The sequence below is a fragment of the Cervus elaphus genome, chromosome 31, assembly GCF_910594005.1.
Source record: "Cervus elaphus chromosome 31, mCerEla1.1, whole genome shotgun sequence".
Taxonomy (NCBI): Eukaryota; Metazoa; Chordata; class Mammalia; order Artiodactyla; family Cervidae; genus Cervus; species Cervus elaphus.
Genome location: NC_057845.1, coordinates 43,450,636 through 43,470,933, shown reverse-complemented (window position 1 = coordinate 43,470,933; position 20,298 = coordinate 43,450,636). Strand labels below are relative to the sequence as shown.

Below are 20,298 nucleotides of genomic sequence, written 5' to 3'. Positions count from 1 at the left end.
ACAAGCTACCATATTTTGTTAATCAAGAGAGCTGTAATTACACAAATTTAAATATTTTTATATACTCACAGAGAAAATGAACTGCGAAGTTTTTACAATGACAAAGATGTTAAAGAAATGGTTCAGCATGGTAGTACTTGTAGTCTATCTTTGCTACACATCATCAATCAAAATTTTAGAAATCTTTGAGCCTTCAAAGAGCTATTTTCTACATCAAACAATGAGTCCTACAATTAGCCTGCACTTTTTCTTGGTAAATGAGCCCTCCAACTTTTGGTGAAATTTTATTCAAAATAGCTGAAAAGTTTTAGACAAAGTATTCTAAATGTGGAATGCCAGAAATCTTAGTATTTGAAGGTATAGTAAATTGTAATTATCAAAAATCAAGTTCGCAAACAAGAAGGTACTGAAATTTACCCCTATGAAAGCAAGGGAACAATTTAGCATATTATATAATGATGGTTCAAAATGTGTACAAGATTTAATTTTTAAATTCTATAATTGGGCTTTGGAAAATCTCAACTTATGTGAAAAATATTTTGATGGAGCTCCTATTTTAATAAGATCAAATTTTCTTCTCGATGAGACTTAAATGATATCCAGAAAGTCTAAGATTTCGTACCATCTAAAACTAGTAAAGCATTTAAAAAATCATAGAAAAAAAGTGAAGTTAAAAAAAAAGACGTATCCTATAAAAACACTTGGGTTGCAATACTAGCATATTCTAATACAAAAGAATTGGAAATGAGAATATCCTTCATTTAGTAAAATGACTGTGAGAGTAATAGGTATCTCAATACCTATAGATATTTTCTTAAAAAAAAAATGGTCAAAGGAGAAGGATCAACTAGAGGTGCTACAGTTGAAAGTGATTAAGCATAAAATGCGCTTCAAAAAAGACTGCGGCTCAGACAGGACAGGGTCGGAAGAGGACCGCGGGCGGGGATCCGCGCGCCTGGAGCCGGGTGCGCGCAGTGGCGCGGCGGCTCTCCGCGCTCATTCTCCTGCCTCCTCAGCGGCGACCCAGCCTCAGAGGCCCTCGCTGGTGCAACCCGGTCCCCCCTGCACGTGCGGCGGCCGCGAGCGAGCTTAACAGCAAAAAAAATCCTCAGCACCAACCAGGCACCTGGTCCAGAGGAAGGGGGGAGAGTTGGTGATGCCCAGAAGGCTGAGGAGGAGGAGAGGTCTGACACTGATCTGCCGGCACCGGAAACAGAAGGTTTGCCTCGCTGTTGAGAACTTGAGGGCAAGTTCTGGCCATTGCAGAAAAGGAAAAAGGATCCCAGCTCTGTTCCCTTCTCTGCCCTCTCCACGGCTCTGACTCCCGGGAATCTGTGTCTCTTGGTCCCTCTAGCCGCTGGGTGAGGCATGTTCAATTCTTAGACATTATTTTCTCTGCCCCGTCAAGCCATCTCTGGCCCCTTAGCTGCAGAGGCACAAGGAACGTGTGTGTGTGGAACATGTGTGTGTGTGTAAGGTGTGTGTGTGTGTGTGTGTGTGCGCGCCCGCGCGCACTCACTCGCTCAGTCCTGGAACTCTCTGTGACCCCACGGACTGTAGCCCGCCAGGCTCCTCTGTCCATGGGACTCTGCAAGGCAAGAATATTGGAGAAGGTTGCCATTTCCTCCTCCGGGGGATCTTTCTGGCCCAGGGTCCATCAGGCATCTCCTGAGTCTCCTGCACCGGCTGGAGGATTCTATATCACTGAAACACCAGGAAAGCCCGCAAGGAACGTGGGGAAGATGAACACAGGCATTCCCTTGTCTAAGGGTGGGTGGGCTGTTTTCTCCTGGAGATGTAGCTCCTACGCACGGTGCCTCTGCCTGCCCTTTGAGGCTGAAGAGCAAGAGGTTTTGAGGTTGAGAGAGGGACCCTTGGCAATGTGGGAGGGAGGGAAAAGCCTTCAGAGTAGGGTGTTTGAGGGTGGGGCATGTGCGCTGTTCCGCTAGTTACAACATTCTCATTGCAGATAGCTTCTTTCCCCTTCACGTCCCCTTAGTCCCCCTATGAACTAAGCCACAGTGGGACCTGGAGTCTTTGTTTCCCCTGCTGCTATTAAGTCGCTTCAGTCGTGTCCGACTCTGTGCGACCCCATAGACTGGCAGCCCACCAGGCTCCCCCATCCCTGGGATTCTCCAGGCAAGAACACTGGGGTGGGTTGCCAGTTCCTTCTCCGCTCTTTCTCCTAGGCAGACCTAAATAGCTGCTTCCATGTTAGTGCCTGATGAGGGACAAGGGAAAGCTCCCTTCATCATCTAGTCTAGAACGGTAAGAAGCAGAAGTGAAAGAGGTTCAAGGAGCCACAAGCAGGGAAATGGGAAGACTTGGGAAAGAAAGGAAAATGGAGGAGGAGGAGATCTCTAGACACAAGCCACTACGGGTAAAGGCGTACTATGTGAGGGATTCCTGGGGCTTTGCTAACCTGCCGACCTCTAACCCCTCACGTCTAGCCACCCCCAGAGGCCACACAAACCACGTGGGCTCTGTAGCTCCCACCCGCCCCACTGGGGAGTCAGAGCCAAGCTGCAACAGCCACTCCGTGTGATTCTAGCATGCGCAATGATTATGAAAACAAACCCAAAGAGCCTCAAGTGGGGCCATTTGGGGAAAAAAAAGAAAGAGATTGTAGATAATTTTGTGAACTTTTTTTTTCCACAAAAATTCAAATTTTTCATTAGAAAAATACAGGGGCATGTAATTTAAGACTTATATGGCCAAGAAACTGGTTAAAGTATGTGACTCCATATCCAGAATAATTATTCTGTTATCTTTTAGCATTTAGGTAATATTTAAAGCATTTTAAAAGTTGGCTTAATGTACACAGATATATTCTTTTAACTTTTGAAAGAATTGCATTTTAGAAATAATTTATAATAGAATTACTTTATTGGCCCATCAATATGGTAATATCAACTTGTTGGTCAAGAAACACCACTTTCTAATAAATATGTAACTTTAGTTATTCCTGTGACCCCTTTGACTCGCAAGAGTGCACTGGTTTGGACAGTAAATTATATGATCACTCTAATTATAGATGAAGGAACAAGTTTCTTAAAACATTGCCTTTTTCCTGAAGGTAATATAGAAGGAACCAGGGTACCAATCATTTTGTGTTTCTGATAGGTATGTGATGGAGGTGCTCACAGGCAGGAAAAGTTAGAAACAAAGGTGATCAACAAAGAAGTAAAGAAGGAGGAATCATAAAACATCCCCCCACCCATCAAAACCAAAGTTTCCATAGAGAGAGGGGAATACTGAGCTAACGTATGGATCTTACCTTCAAATGCATGAGAAAGATTTTGGTAAGTTGGATTCTGAAACTTGACGTACTTGTCTGTCCACCATGCAGTTGCAGTCCTTACCAGTGGGACTTTGATCTGTGTAGATGAATTAAAGTTGTACAAAAGAACAAAGGTATCTGTGGGGAAATTAAAGACTGTGTTAAGAGATTCAAGCAAACGTTTTGCCACACTTGGAGGTGCACAGCCAGACACAGCTGAAAAAGCGGGGTTTGAGCAGACTCTCCGCATGCCTGCATGCCATAGATGCTGGAATCAGAAGACGATTCCTTTTCTTTCTAAGGCCCCGATTATTGAGAAATACTCTTAGGCTCCATTTAACTAATGTTTCCTGACTACTTCAAATCTCCGGTGAAGAACTTACTTGCCAAAGAATTATCATAAATCAGTGGATAATGTATACAAACATTAAAAAAAAAGAAAACCTGCCACTCAGCTGCAGGACTAATCCTCTGGACATTAGATTTTACACACTCACGAAAGGAAACATGCTGGAGACAGGAAAAGTCACCTACCATTGAACAGGCTGTTGGCAATTGCACCGCACGGAGCGATGGGGAGCCCTTCGTCAGAGGTTTTGAACGGAGCACAGTTTCTAACATCCTGGAGGAAGAATGACGCAGGATTACGTGATTTTGGTACACTCTTACAGTGCTGGAAGTGAAAACACTGGCGGTCTAAGCCAACCCACACTGATCCATTGGCATGGACTGAGGCTATGGACCTGTTGTTCCCAGGCTGCTGGCTCACCCAGACTAGAAAACATTTGTGTTTTGAAGATATTTATGTGTGTATACACATGTGTGTAGTTTCTTTCCTCATTAACAGTACATAGCATACTGAATATGTCTGCAGGAAGAAATTTTACTTTCCTGGCTGTGCTAAATATCACGCTAAGCCTACCTTGGAATACATTTTAAGAAGTTTTTCTTATTGGAGTATAATATATTCTAAAAACTATACAAATTGTGGGTCTACAGCTAGATGACAGACCACAGGGAAACCCATCTACCTAACTACCAGAATATATTTTAAAAAGAATGGCTGCTAAAAACTATTTGGTTATCCCTTTTATATAGTGTCAGTATAGAAAAGGTTTCCTTTAGCTTTTCTTGCCAGTATGTTGAATATCATCTACCTAGAGTAAAGTTTTGTAATCTTAGGTCTGAAAGGATAGTCAGTAAACCAAAGGCTTTTATTCAATCAAGTAGAGCCCAGTTTCCTTAAACCAGGCTGCCTGAAGGCCCCAGTTATAAAAAAAGACAATGGTGGATACAGAGTGAACCAGACAGAGATGAACCACTCAAGGTTACTGTCAAAATGGTTGGTGCCTCCATCTACTAAAACGGGGAAGTTTAAAGAAAACTACAGAAATCAAGTGTGCAAAAATAATACTGAAATCTATTTCATATGTCAGTCATTCAAAGAGCAAGCAATCTGATGTTTGAAGCAGCTCTAATATGCCATCAACTTAACAGTAACAAATCCTGAATTGTGGTTGAAAAGGTACTTGCAGATTTGCCCTTCTGACACATTCATTATCACCAAGACTTGGACAGTCCAGTATGTATCTGGCTTTAATATAAGATGTTGTTAAACTAAAAAATGGGTGACTCATGAAAGGATAACCATCTCATTGGAGAAGACTCACATTCCTGTTCTGAGGAGGGAAAGGGCTCATTCTCGACAGCAGTTATCCTGAATACTTAGCCCCTTCAGTTCACAAAAGAATGAAATGAGCATTTCTGTCTTTTCCATACGCTCTTTTAGACTGAAAGATCTATCTGGTTTAAAAAACAAACAAACAGAGTATTATACCAAATTTAATAAAGCCCTACCTTTACATCTGTACCCACCAGCTGGATATTACTTCTGGACAGAATATACCGATAGAGGTTCTGATAGAAGCCATACAATTTATAGTACAGATAAACATTACCCTGTGGAGGAGAACATCAAGATGTAAGAAGAAAGAAAAATAAATGGAAATATTAATAAACATGGATGGGATTTGTTAAATTTAAGTAGTACCAAAAATATTGATTGGGAACTGAAAGCTTCCTTATTTCAAATAGAAACCCAAGAAATTGTTTTTAAAAATCAGTGTTGGTACTTCATTGTGGTTTTGATTTGAATTTCTCTGATAATGAGTGATGTTGAGCATCTTTTCATATGTTTGTTAGCCATCTGTATGTCTTCTTTGGAGATTACACACCAGTCAGGATGGCTGCTATCCAAAAGTCTACAAGCAATAAATGCTGGAGAAGGTGTGGAGAAAAGGGAACCCTCTTACACTTTTGGTGGGAATGCAAACTAGTACAGCCACTATGGAGAACAGTGTGAAGATTTCTTAAAAAACTGGAAATAGAACTGCCATATGACCCAGCAATCCCCCTCCTGGGCATACACACCGAGGAAACCAGATCTGAAAGAGACACATGCACCCCAATGCTCATCGCAGCACTGTTTATTATAGCCAGGACATAGAAGCAACCTAGATGCCCATCAGCAGACAAATGGATAAGGAAGCTGTGGTACATATACACCATGGAATATTACTCAGCCGTTAAAAAGAATTCATTTGAATCAGTTCTAATGAGATGGATGAAACTGGAGCCCATTATACAGAGTGAAATAAGCCAGAAAGATAAAGAACATAACAGCATACTAATACATATATATGGGATTTAGAAAGATGGTAATGATAACCCCATAGGCAAAACAGAAAAAGAGACACAGATGTACAGAACAGACTTTTGGACTCTGTGGGAGAGGGTGAGGGTGGGATGTTTCGAGAGAACAGCATCGAAACATGTATATTATCTATGGTGAAACAGATCACCAGCCCAGGTGGGATGCATGAGACAAGTGCTCGGGCCTGGTGCACTGGGAAGACCCGGAGGGATCGGGTAGAGAGGGAGGTGGGAGGGGGGATCGGGATGGGGAATACATGTAAATCCATGGCTGATTCATGTCAATGTATGACAAAAACCACTACAAAAACCAATACAATACAATATACAAAATAAATAAATAAAAAATAAAAATCAGTGTTGGAAAATCCTAGTATATAGTATATACAGAATTATTAAAATGAATGAATAACTTATTTTTAATGTTTATATAAGGGTTACTACATTCCTGCCTTGAAAAAAAAATTTATAACTAGGCTTTGTATTCTCAATACATAAAATTTGATTCTTCAAATATTTTCCCAAAACACTAAGAAAGATGCTTTGTCTAGGGGTTGTGGTAAGCATCAAGTTCACATAGTTTCAAAGCAAATCCATGAAACATAATTTAAATTGGAGCCACTAAGCATATTTAGGTGCATGTGCCCGCTGTCCACAGACATAAACCTGGCTCCAGGGCTGTGCCCACAGTCTATAGACCCGGCTCCAGGGCTGTGCCCACTGTCCAGAGACAAAAACCCGGCTTCAGGGCCGTGCCCACAGTCCACAGACATAAACCCGGCTCCAGGGTTGTCCTTTTATCTTAGGATCTAACACAGACCCATGGCATGTAACACTTGACCAAGAAATGGTGACCCATTTGTTATGGACAAAAAGATGGAATAGCTCACTAATCTAGAAGAAAGATGATTTTCATCTTAGCAATAAGTAGTCTTGGTGCCATGAGAGATACGCCTTTTCATGGATGCTGCCGCGAGACTGCCCACTTACAGGCTACCATCACGCTTCTTCCTCTGTGGTGACATACCACGGCCCTAAGTCTTCTCTGGGAGGGCTTGCTACCGATTTTACTAGCAGCACATATGATGCAAACGTAAATGTCCAGTGTAGCTACCTAATATACTATAGCCCTCCAGGCTCCTCTGTCCATGGAATTCTCCAGGCAAGAACACTGGAGTGGGTAGCCATTCCCCTCTCCAGGGGATCTTCTTGACCCAGAAGCCAAACCCAGTTCTCTTGCTTTGCAGGCAGAGTCTTTACCATCTGAGCCACCAGGGAAGCCCCAAATAATATACTACCTATCTCCAAAATAAAAAAGGCGTGCATCTAAAACTATGAAGGTCTAAGTTTTTATTAAGTGGCTCCTAAATGTTAGGTGCTATATTCAGTGCTAGAAATACAAAAGTATTCCCTTACAATTTCCTGAGCCAGCTGATTCTCCTGTGCTATGCAAATCTGCCCTTGCCCTAAGGACCTTTAAGAGGATGAGTATGGGAGATGGGATCTGGGACCCAGGGCAGGCTGAAAAGCAAGGTCATAGTAAGTGTGGCTAGTGACAGAAAACCACAAAGCCTGAAGAGCTTAGTCCCTGGTAAGAGAAAAGTCTCTGGGACACCGAGAAGGGGAGATGCCGGGCCCTGACAAAGAGGCAGTTTGCAACATCATAAACGGAGAGCATGGAAGAAGGCAAACAAGCCGGGCGTAGTGGGAATGATGGATTACGTTTCCTCACACAGAGAGGTAACCTCTACTGATGACCCATAACTACAGAAAATAGGAAGCCCATGGAATGGAACTTGCCATACATTTTCTTGGGAGCTAAGAAGAGAATTCTACTTACCCAAAGTTATATGTTCATATAAACATGACAAAATAAACAATGAACACTCACACTTTAGAGACAGGAGTGTTTTTAATAAACTTTTTTCAGTGATCCTTTGTCCAAGATTTCACAAGGCCTCCTTGATTGTCATCTTTTTGATTAGTCCTGGAGGCAAATGCACTGCATGGTATTTCTTTCCTTTAGTGCCGGATTCCTAGTTCAAGGCCGAGAGCCTTGCATGGATTTGTCATCTAGCATGTGTAATGTGTGTGAACTGGCGAGGGGAAGACCCCGTGGTTGCCCTGAACAGTTTGGTTAGATTTTTATGAGAAAGACTCTGTCTGAAAGAAACGGTCAGCAGCTGGTAACACTTATTTGTCTTTAGGATTTCAAAGGACACAGACAGATGGGAAGTTGAAGCCTTTTAAGGTTTTATCTTTTGGATTTTTTTCTCCAAAAAAGCACTCTGAGCCCCTAAGAAGAAACCAATCCTGCTGACACCTTGATTTCAGACTTCTGATTTCTAGAATTATGAGAGAATAAATGTCTAATGTTTTAAGGATGAAAAAAAAAAAAGCAGCGCTAACTTTACTTTTGGGTGGTAGTAGCATGGTGAGTTGAGGAAGGCAAGAAAGGACACAATTGTAGACAGCTAGAATCTTGACCTCTAACAAAAGAACACAGATATAAAACTTCCCCGTGGACTTTATATACACATCACTTACAACCCAAGTACTGATTCTCCTATGCTATGCAAATTTGGCCTCGCCCTAAGGACCTTTAAGAGGATGAGTATGAAAGATGGGAGCTGGGACCCAAGGCAGGCTGAAAATAAAGGTCATGGTACATGTGGCCAGTGATTCAGTAATTTCCCTATAATTTCCATCTGAATTACTCAAAAATTGATTAAAGATACAGTTGTATTCATACTATTACTGATGCCAACATGCTTTCATCTGGGATCAAGGGGGAAAGGGACCCATAGAACCAAAGCTTCCTAGAGCATAAAGCCATAACATTAAGCACTTCATCTTTTTTCCATTTGTTAAAATGTCAGCGTCTACCATGTATACTGTGCTATGCACTATGGAGGAAGCAAAGGTTCTTATGTTCACCCCATAACCATTAACTGAGAAACTACAGGTTGCCAGATGTAGTTATAGGTGAGTGCGCATGCTAAGTTGCTCAGTTGTGTCCAACTCTTTGCAACCCTATGCATCATAGCCCACCAGGCTCCTCTATTTATGAGATTCTCCAGGCAAGAATACTGGAGTGGGTTGCCATGGCCTCCTCCAGGGGATCTTCCTGACCCAGGAGTTGAACCCAATGTCTCCTGCATTGGCAGGTGGGTTCTTTACCTCTAGCACCACCTGGGAAGAACAGTTATAGGTGAGAGGCAGACAATAAACAATACATATAATAATCTGTTCGTTTATATAGTAAGTTCAAAGGTGATAGCATTGTGGAAAAAATGGAAATTACAGCGAGGTAATGGGAATCAGGAGTGCAGGGGCAGGGTGAGTAGACAGGCAGCAGTATGAAATAGGATGGCTAGCTGATACCTGAGCCAAGCAGGAGCGGAAGGCAGCAGGGGCGTGAGCCGAGGGGATGCCAGGCATGGGGATGAAGAGAACGCCTGACTTGTCCGAGGAACAAAGAGCCACTGTGGTCAGACAGTGGGTAGGGAAGAGAATGAAGAGAGGAGGTCAGAGAGGAAATAAGTAGTCAGATCATGTAAGGCCTTGGAAGGACTTGCGGTTTTTCATGGATTGGAAAGAGAAACCATTGCAGGGATTTTTGAGCAAAAGACTAATATGATAGGACTCAACGGTTTAAAAAGTTCAGTCCGGCTGTTATCCAAGATTTGGATATAACAGGGAGATCTGGTAGGAAGCTATGGCAGAAATCCAGGTCAGAGGTGAGTGTGGAGCTGAGAGGTGGGTGTGGAGCTGAGAGGTGGGTAGAGGTGAGCAGACTCTGGATATATTCCAAAGATAGAGCCAAGAGGATGGATTGGATGTGAGCTGTGAGAGGACGAAAGTAGTCAAGAATGACCCTGGGCTTTTAGCCTGAGCATCAGAAGGACAGCGTTGTGGCCAGCTGAGACTGAGAAGTCTGTAGGTTGGAATGGTATATTTTGGGGGGGGGGGGCATGGAATAGGCAAGGGGAAAAAGTGGATAGTCATTCAGTTTTAGAAACATTAAGCTTCAGATAGCTATGAGACACCTGAATGTTGACATCAGGAAGGCAGCTGGAAGTACAAGTGTGGATATTGGAAGAGATGTTTGGGATAGGGAGAGAAAAGAGAGCGCTGGTGATGGAGAGTGTTTAAATCTAGGAGGTAGGTGATGTTTCCTAGGGAGTGCAGACAGAGAAGAGAAGATAAAGACCAAGGCTGCAGCCCTGAAGCTCTCCACAGAGAGGGTCTGGGGAAAACAAGAGGAACAGCAAAGGAACCAAAGAAGGGCAGTCAGGGAGCAAGGAGGAAGACCCAGGGAGTAAGATCTCTGAGAGAAGATGTGTCAAGAGGGCGTGACCACCCGTGTGCAGTGGGTGTGACAAGGCCCTGAGGACTGAGCCCTGGGTTCGTCCAGGAGGAAGTCACGGGTAAGTCTGCAGTTTCTCTGAGTGACAGAATGAGAGGAATTAGAAGTAGCCACCACAGACGCCTCCTCTGGTGACAGTTCCTGCTAATCTGAGGAAAGAAATGTGCAGCCAGCAGGCTGGGAAATTTGGGAGAATAGAAGAATGCTTTGTTTCTTAAGAGATAGGTGAGGGACTTCCCTGGTGGGCCAGTGGCTAAGACCCTGTGCTCCCAATTCAGGGGGCCTGGGCTTGATCCCTGGCTAGGGGATCACACACTACAGCTAAGAGTTCACATGCTGCAGCCAAGATCCTGCACAGCCAAATAAACAAAGTAAATATATATATATATATATATATATATATATATATTTAAAGATAGGTGAAACAATGTGTCTAAGAGCTGGTGGGAATCATCCAGTAGACAGGAAAGGTGATGGATGAGAAGTGAGAACTGCTGAGTTAAATCCTTATACAGGCAAGCAAGACTGGCATCCACCGCACAAGTGGACGGGTGAGCCTTCAGATGGGAGCATGGGTGGTTCACCTGTGATCGCAGCTGGGAAGGCTGAGTACGTAGTACAGAGGTGAGAGGGTGTGTAGCTGTGGTGTGGCATGTCAAGCGTGGTCCCTATCCTCAGGGAGGTTCCTGCGAATAGAGGGAGTACGGGATATTATGCGGCTGATTGTAAGTCCATCAGAGGAGAGGAAACGGTGCTCCCAGAATACAAATGTGGGCAAATTCTTGCTGGAGGCATGAGTGAAAAGGAGGCTCAGAGAATATTGGGGGTGATATTAGAGGCTCAAAACTAGTGAGATCTTACAAGTGCAAGTGAGAGGGGAGACTTTCCAGGCAAAAGAACAGCAAGAACATAGAGAGTTATATCAAGGAAAAGCAAACTGGTCAGTTTGGCAGGAGTACAAGGTCTCTTGCAGAGATAAAGATGAAAAGGTAGTTGGTCCTCAGGTGTTGAAAAGCAATCTGAAAGAGTGCACATTTTGAGGGGGTGCAGGGCGTGGTCTACTGATTCTGCAAATAACAATGGGAGACAAATAGGAGAAGCCAAAGGCTAGACGTGCAGTTAAGGATGCCGTGACACAAGACCAGGAGGGCCTGAACTCGGGTGATGCCAAGAAACTGGAGGGAGAAAGTGGTTGGGAGAGACAAAAAATATAGACCGATGCTTACACATCAGAGGTGATGAAATGAGAAAGGAGCGGGCAGGGTGGAGTTAAGGAAGGAAATTTTGAGTCTTGGTGATGAGATCTTTCTCAGAAGTAAGGAGTCTTTCCCAGAAGTAAGGAGGATTTTTTTCAGGAGATGATGCTGAGTCTGGTTTGGGAAGGAAGCAGGGCCTTGAGGATGGGATGGTCAGTGATCAGCTCAAGAGAGGTCCTGCCCACAAGGGAAGACCCCTACGCAGAGTCTCTCTGCAGGGGAAGGAGAGGGGATGAGGCAGTTTGGGGAGGAGGGCGCTGCTGGGGGAGAGGTGTGGAGTCCAGGCGACAGGATCTTTGAAAAGTTGAAGGAAATACATTTTCATTTGATCATATCTTTGCCACCTAGAAAGACTGGAGGCCCTGAAAAGGAGCCTCTTGATCTCCTAACTGCAGGGCGTGGAATCAAGGGACCTCCCTGGTGGCTGTGCTCCGAGGTTGTCCTATGTTTGCACCGAGGTCATGCTGCCTGTGGCTGGTCCCAGCCAGCGGCTCAGCAATAGCGATCCTGAGGCAAGGACTCTCTGCTGGCCTTGCTGAAATTTTCATAAGCATACACTGCACCTAAGACCTTCCTTCCCTCCTCCCTCCTGTTCTCCCTGTCTCTCTACCCTCCTCTTCCTCTGTCCCTCCATCCTTCCTTCTCCCCATCCTGCTCCTTCCCCGAGGGGTGGGAGCTGTGTTGTGGTTCGACAGCTCTCCCAGCCTGCCCCGTATTTCCCTCAGTACATCTCTTGCATGTCTAATCCTGTCCTGGCATCTGGTTCTCAGGAGGACCTGGACTAACACGAGACTTTAATCAGCGCAAGAGCAGGGACGGCTCTTAATATTTCTTCGGCATTTCTCACAGCGTCTGACAGCCAGGCCAAGAGTCGCCTTAGGGATTAGGCAACTGCATGCAAAGAATGACTTGGAGAGGGGCCCAAGGAGAGTCCCACCAGGTGTGTGACCCTTGACACTAACTCAGTGTGTGACCTTGGCCAAGTCACTTACCCTTTCACCCCATTAATTTTCTCACTGTGAAACGAATGGCCAAATTCAGAGATTTCTATGGTCTCCTCCTGTGCTTCCATTCGCCACACAATCTGTCTGACTGATGTTAAGAATTATGTTACAAACTTGAGTGAGTAAAGACTGGAAATTTAGACACAAAGAAGAATGAAGATTCCAAGGCGAAAAAAAAAAAATGGGTAAAAGGGCGAGAGCTGCACACAAACTCAGTACTTTGTAAGACCCGCCGCCATTCCCACCCTGCTTGACTTTTTTGTATTTTCAGTTTTGGAAAGCATTTGGTGGAGATCACAAACTCACTGCCGTGTGTTAATTAGGAACAGAGCAGCATAGAGCCAAATGAAGGCTCCTGAATCTCACCTCCATTTTCTGTGGAAGGTAAAAGGAAATAGAGCAGTTGCATTCTTTGTCAAAATTAGTGGCATCTTCTCGCAGTCTTGCACAACTTGCACATTTTTCTGTATAATTAATCTGTCAGACAGGGAAAAAGATAATTATTAATTAAAAAGGGATGTGAGTACATATCTTAAAATCCCGAGTACACTCAAGTCACCAGGCTCGCCGGGTCAAGGGCATGCTGTCTGGGACACGAACCAGCTCCCTGGATGCGCAGGAGGAGGGGCCTCCTTTCATTTTGGCACCCGGCAGTATTCTGCCATGTACTGGAGCTCAGGCTTTCTACTGCATGTCTAGCCTGTTGTGATGAAGTCACCATTAGGAAAGTATTAGCCAGTGACTCAGGAGAACTGGGCCCATGGCCCAGGTCGAATCAGCTTTCTGGGGAAGTCACTCCACTGGTTTTCCATGTTATCCTATGGAAAATACTTATACTAGTGAATTCTTCTGCATGATGTCTTGAGGAAGTTACTAAAAAATGACCAAACATAGAAACAGAAGTGTTTCAGAAATGTAGAGTTACTGATGTACGTGAAGCAATTGTTTTAAAAATGCTGTTATGTTCTGTAAAAGTTAAATTCTGTGCAAAATGGAATAAGTGGACTCTTTAAAAAAAAAAAGGGTAGTGTGTCCCACATGGGCAGATCCTGTGAGCTCTGGCTCGATTCAGTGACGTGAAGATGGAGTTGCAAGGAGAGTTGGGAAAGGAGGCTGAGAGAGAGGCCATGGGGCCACGCACTTCCCTCTGCTCCAGGAACACTCGTCTTGGGCACCCGGGGGTGGTGTGGGTGCTGAGGAGTAATTAGAAGAGTCTGGGGATGGGAGAGGAACAGGGGCTGGCTTTCTTCTCAGTAAGTTACCAATCAGATTGTAGATTCTTTGGGAGAGAAGACTAACAAGAAAGAGGGAATTTTGAATACTTGCAAAGCCATTGGGTGTTTGGAAGTCAAATGGGTAAAGTGTGAATACTAAATTAAAGATTAGCCAAAAGGCTACTTAGCTGTACTCCGTTGCTTATATTCACTTAAATCATTCTTTAAGTATGCAGAAAAACTCGAACGATTATTTTTAAAAATACTGACACCTTTTCTGTTTGTGGAACTGCATTCTAATTTTTAAAAAGCAATAAAGAACAGGGCTGTATCTAATTGAGAGCTAGCGCACTGAACTGTGTTCATCCAGTCTCTGATCTTGAGTTAAACACTTAACCTCCAGGGCCCACATTTTGTTCATCAGCATCATTTTGGCTAGCAATGAATTGATTTGTGAGCTCACTGCAGCAGTATACATTCTACTTCACGGATTCCTGTGAGAGTTCTATAATGCCAAAACGGAAACAGCGTCTTTGTTGATGAATACATTTTTGAGTAGATGACATCCAATGTGCTTTCTGGCTCTAAAAATCTTATGAGAAAAACATATCAAAAATCAATGTGTTTAATCTGCTTTGCTGTGTGAGTGCTTCTGTAAGCGTGTAGCTCTAAAATGACAGCAAAGATCATAGTCTGCTCCTCACAGAATTTTGGAGAGGCAGGAATTATCATTCTTGTTTAAAGTGAATTGCAAAAAGGGCCCTTTCTTGCTGTGCCTCAGGGCTCACTCATGAGAAGAGAAAAACCAGCTCAGGACTCTTCTACTAAGTGTGTGTTGACAACACTGGCCTGAGATACACGCTTCATCTCATCACCCATCATAATGAAACACTTTCATGTGCAATAGAGGACCACACACCATGGGTGGCTTCTGGTTTTTCTGTATAAAAACAAAACGTTTAGAAACAGTCCTAGCTGAACTGGCTGAAAAGAACAGTTGATTGAAAAATCCTCTTAAAATCATGATAAAACCACTCTGTTGAAACTTGTCTGCAGAGTGGCCTCGGCCAACCGTGGGGTGAGGTTCTCCTCTCACGCATAAGGCGACATCATTCAGCAATGGCTGCCTTGTAATGGAGGCTGCACTTCATCGTGGGTGGGGATGGGTGCTCAGAAGGGAGGAAGCGGGAAGGACGTGGGAAGAGGAGGGGAAGAACGAGAAAGAAAGGGGTTGGTGAAGAGTAAAATGGAAAAGGAAACAGGATGCGCTCTTTGTGGGAATGAACATCAACCTTGCAAGCCAATTACTTTGCTGCCGCCTTCAACAAGGCAAGCTTACTTTCCTCCTCTCTTTTTGCCCTCTGCCACATGGGAGGGCCGGGTGGTTTATATGATCACACTGGAGGACTCCAGAGGACTTAGGGGCCCTGGGAACACAGCCTGCCAGGAGGGGGAGGGGAGAGTAGGACATTTCAGGAGAAAGGCAACAGAGCAGGACGTGTGGGCAGGAGGAGCGGGACCGGAAATGGCATTGTTCTTCTCTGAAGTCCCACTGCTTGCCCAAATCCGTTCTTTTGATAAGTGACTGCCTGTTATGCGCTGGCAAGGTGCAAGGAAGGGGCTGTGGGTACAGCAAACACGCCAGCCGCAGCCGAGCGCCCTCTTCCTGGCACCCACTGCCTTGCTTACTCTATCATCGTGCTCACTGAAGGCAGGAATTGACTCTTACTTAGAGTTTACTCATCTGCACACCCAAAAGAACTCTGAGCACGTGCATACACTCATGGATGTTAAATCAGTGTTGCCAGACTTGGCCTCCATGGTAATTTTGCCACTAGCCTATGGGGAGAGGGACTAGATGAGCTTTCCACGGCAGCCTTCGGAGTAGAGGTCATATGATCTTGGTAATCTGCTCAGAGCTGATTGGCGTGAAGCATTTACTTAATTTATGAGACCAAATGTGGGCATGGCATCAGGCCAGACCTGAGCTCCCCTCCCCAGACCAGCTTCTGGGCTTCTCATTCTCCAATGGCTTGTTAGTCAAATTGGCAAAAGGCTTATGACTGAGGGGGTCACAGCTTAGCTTCAGCTTTTCTCACTCTGAGTAGAACCTGATTTATTTTAGTAAGAATCCTTTAGAGGCCAGAAAGATTTGCGATCTTTCCTTTCCTGGATTAAGACAATGATCTGAGGGAGCCTATTTGCAAAGGGAGAGGCAAATGCTTGAAAGTGGCACAAATTTGAAGACCTGTGTCTTTGGCTCTTCACACTTTTTATCAATATGATTCACAGGTGTCTGGCAGTCCTCTGGTCTTGCCTCTCCTCCCACCTCTACTAGTCGCTTGCTCGGGTACTCCGCCAGCATAAAAAGCTCCTGACTTTGCCAGGCCCCTGTAAACAAGTATGGCTGAACTGACCAGGTTGAGAGTGCCTGTCCTCAAGAGAGAGGAGGGATGAATACAGCACACAGCGGCTCTATCACCATCTGCAAAAGGGATGCTCCAGTCTTGTCTAGTTCCCTACAGAGGGGCTGAGTTCTCACACTGACCATTCTTTATAGTCCCAAAGCTAAAATCCTTAGAATGCATTAAAATGTCAGATGGGACAAACCTCTATTTCTCTGATGCTCTTTGCAGACAGCAGAAGGATGATGCCCATGCCAAGGCAGAAGACCCCTGTGGCAAAAAAGCCAGAGAGGATCTCATTGGCTGAGAGCTGGAGCCGGAAGGCAGGCAGCTGCTGCTGCTTCATTGCAGAGTTGTCTGGCAATCTGGACTTGCAGTCCTGGGATTTCCTCTTCATTCTGGTCCTGCAGGTGACCCACATATACTTCTCAGACATTTATGACATTACTGCTCAAAGTAACACCACTTAATGTTAAGAATTCTGTGACTCTTCCTTTGTGGTGGCAAAGTACCTCTGCTTCCTAGAATGATGCCTTAATCAGACCTCTGTTCAGTAAGAGCGCGGCTCCCTTCAACCAGCCATGGCTTCGTACATTTTTCTTAGGTTCAAAAGCCTTGTGCTAAGTACCCTGCCTAGGAGGAATAGTCCCCAGCAGGTCAGTATAAACCCACATCTGGCGACACTGGGAAGCAGTTACAGCAGGCTATTTCTGGGATGTGGTGACTAATTCAAGGCAAGCCTTTCCTGAAAGGGGAAAATGGATTTATCTTTAAGAACTTGCCCAAATCCTTGGAGATTAATACAAAAAATAGAAGTGAGTGCAGTCAACTTTCAACAAATGTGACTGTCCATTAACATGAATATAAACTAAGTTGGGAAAATGCTCTCAGGTTATAGCTAACTTTGCTATTTGTGATAGTGAGGGAGGGAGAAAGAAACAGGAATTGCAGAACACAGATGTCTAATCTCAGTAGTTTCCAACTCTCTCATACATAAGAAGGACTCTGGTAAGAAGGTGTAGATGAAAAACATCTCCTCCTAACCTTTCTCCAAGCACCTGCTTTGATGGAGCCCAAATGAGATAAGAGAAAGCAACAGGAAAATAATCCTTTAAGTGTTCAATATTGTAATATGGCATCATTGTTTGGTTTGGTTTTGCTTTTTCACATATTAGAAATCTACTAACATTATTTTCATTAGGCTATTAATAATTACTTCTTCAAGATGCATTTAAAATGTAGAATTAGGATTTTCAAAAAATTAGGCAGCATGCGAGTTTCTAATCTTTTTTATTAACATTAATTAGGCAGAGAAGCTATGCTGGACTCTTTTTATATTAAAGAAGAAAATGACTTTGGCAAATCTACCTAGTTTAAAGGAAAACAGAACAAATGCAACTACTTACACTGGGATATTTCCAATTCAGAGTCAAAGTTTCCCCTTGCAAGACTGGAAAAAAGCAGAACACCAGTTGGAACTTTTCAGCAAGCCATTTGAATCTGGCTTGAGGGTAGTGATGAGTACGGCTGTTGGTATCTGATTTGTGTGAGGAGACAGTAGTGAACACTTCTAGTTCATACCTACTATTTGTTTTAATAAGTAAATGTGGTCAAGAACCTTAGTTCAGTAACAGCCTGTGAGATTAGATTAAGTGTGCAGAGTTGGCCTACAAAATATCAGATGTGTTTGCTATCTAGGTACTTGTTTCAACATTGGGTGAGATTACAGTAAACAGGTAACGTCTACCTGAGGGGTCATTACGATAACAAATCAAGAACAGTTTTTGTTACACTTTTTATAAAGCAACAAAACCAACCTAACCAAAATCCCAAAGGTGCTTTACAGGAGTACATTAGGATTGCCAGAGAAAGAGAATAGATCTATCACAAAGAATTGGCTCACAGGACCATGGAGGAGGTTGACAAGTCCAAAATCTGGAGAACTGATGTTCCTCAAGTCTGAATTTGAAGGCCAAAAGCTGCTGAAGAACCAGGAAATGGCGGCATGTCAGTTTGAAGGTCATCAGGCAGGAAGAGGTGATGCTTCAGTTGGAAGGCGGAATTCGCTCTTGCTTGGGGGAGGGTCAGCCCCGCAAGGGTTACACTGAGCTATGTATAGCTTGGGCGAATTGTCATTCTGTGGAGGCTTTCTTTCTTTTTCCTCTAATTTGTGGAGTTTGATCTGGGTCCTGCAGAACGGAACTTGCTCCATTAGCCTTGGAATTCCTGTGTGTGGCCTCTAGCCCACAGAGGTGCACAAGCAGCAGGTGGCTGGTGGGAGGAAGCAGGTAATTTGCTGGAGTGTGATTTGCCATGCTGCTAGGCTCGTTTAAAATTTCACAAACTTGAATGTGGAATGCACTAATGGCGTCTGCTTGCTTCATTTTCTCATTTGCTGTATATGCCTGACTGTCCAAACAGATAACCATGGTGTCCTTAAGTGAGTATGGGAGATCTGGGTTTGCCTTCTGGTTCTGCTACTTAAACTAATGTGTCCTTTCTGAGATTCAGTTTCATCATCTAGAAAATACAAATACTAAGACATTTCTTCCAGAATTATTTTAATGACTAAATGATTAAATGTGACGGATTATACATATTTTTCTAAATATATTTTCTAAGGAATGACAACTATATGCAATGTGGGATCCTTGACTGGATCTTGGAATAGAAAAAGGACATCAGTGGGAAAACTGTTAAAAATCCAAATGAAGTCTGTAGTTTAGTTAGTTGTATTGTACCCATGTTGATTTCTTAGTTTTGATAACTGTACTACGTAATTATACAGGATGTTAACATGGGGGGATGCTGGGGGAAGGGAATATGGGAATTCTCTACACTATGTTTGCTACTTTTCTGTAACTGTGAAATTATCTCAAAACAAAGAGCTGAACAGATAAATAGGGTAGTTGTAGTTATACTCTTGTCTTTTATTAGTTTATAAATTGCCGCATGGACTTGCGGCTCTTCCCACCACTACACCCTCCACACTGGGACGAGGCACTGCAGTTGACAAATCTGTCCCACATGTGCTGTCTCATGAAATACTCAGCAATCCTGCAAGGTGGTATTCCCATTTCACAGCTGATGAAACGGAGGCTCAGAGAGGGAAGGGGCTTGCCTGAGGCTGCCCGGATGCTCTTTCCCTTTGTAAGAAAGCCCAGCCCTTAGCAGGTGGCCATTGCTGTGCATCACGACTCTGCACCCTGTTACCAGGCAACAGGTGCTGCTCACCCACTGGTCCGTGCCTCAGTGGGGCCCTGCCCACAAGCAACCAACCTTCAGTGGGTGACCATTAGGGAAGTGATTGAGCCGACAGTCAGCGGGGTGGTGGTCGTCAGGTAGAGTGAGGTGAGAGGCGAGTTCAGGCCTTCTCCGGGAGGCCCTCCAGTTCGGCCAGCCCTGGGCCAGTGGACAGACTGGGGGCTGTGTCCAGCAGGACTCCAGAGCCCTCCCCAGGGCCACTCATGGTCTGGAGGCTGTGGTGAACCTCTCCCCCACCCCTGTCTCTGCTACCGGATAGCAGTGGCCTTCTGCCGGTCGCAGTCTGAGGAACCTGGTCCCACCTGCCACGCCCGCCACCCCGTGTTTGGATGGCCTGAGGAGCCTGAGGGCCAGCTGGGTTGGATGTCTGGCTCCCTCAGCAATGACGGCTGGGCAGGGTGTGGGAACCTGGCTCTGAGGCAGCTGCCAACTAAGATCTGCCTCCTCTTAGCCAGGACCAAGACCCTGAAGGATGATAGCTATTCCTTGGGACCTTGCCCTTTCTTGTCAGAACAAAGAATAACATTTGTTTGGTAGAGATTTATAGGAACATCGTGACCTGATCATGACCTGACCTCAAGAACAAAGGATCTGACACCAAGAAGTCTGCAACAACTAACCACGCTCGTCTCTCACCTTTCCTAGAAAAGGGCTTTGCTGGAAGCTTTCAGTAATTTTGGGGTTCTTAAGGGATAAGCTACCCATCTCCTTGCATGAACCTGTAATAAACCTGTATCTGTTCCAAACTCCCCTGTTTTAGTATTGTTTGGCCTCACTGTGCGTCGGGCATATGG

At 44.4% G+C, this 20,298-nt stretch overlaps 1 protein-coding gene across 2 annotated transcripts in view; it reads right to left on the bottom strand.

Annotated features, from left to right (window-relative positions):
• Window positions 1-20,247, bottom strand: part of LOC122687260 (cell cycle control protein 50C) — a 28,515-nt gene extending 8,268 nt beyond the window's left edge. The window contains exons 1-7 of one of the 2 annotated variants that reach the window (XM_043892573.1): window positions 18,144-20,247; window positions 17,647-17,690; window positions 16,446-16,644; window positions 12,988-13,098; window positions 5,138-5,239; window positions 3,815-3,902; window positions 3,278-3,418 (exon numbers count right to left, since the gene is read on the bottom strand). In XM_043892573.1, coding sequence (XP_043748508.1) covers window positions 3,278-3,418; window positions 3,815-3,902; window positions 5,138-5,239; window positions 12,988-13,098; window positions 16,446-16,637 — 634 coding nt within the window. In that variant the 5' untranslated portion in view covers window positions 16,638-16,644; window positions 17,647-17,690; window positions 18,144-20,247. Of the gene's footprint in view, window positions 1-3,277; window positions 3,419-3,814; window positions 3,903-5,137; window positions 5,240-12,987; window positions 13,099-13,221; window positions 13,307-16,445; window positions 16,645-17,646; window positions 17,691-18,143 lie in introns of those variants that run through there. The other variant, XM_043892574.1, reaches the window with a different exon arrangement.
• Between the last annotated feature and the right edge of the window lie 51 nt (window positions 20,248-20,298).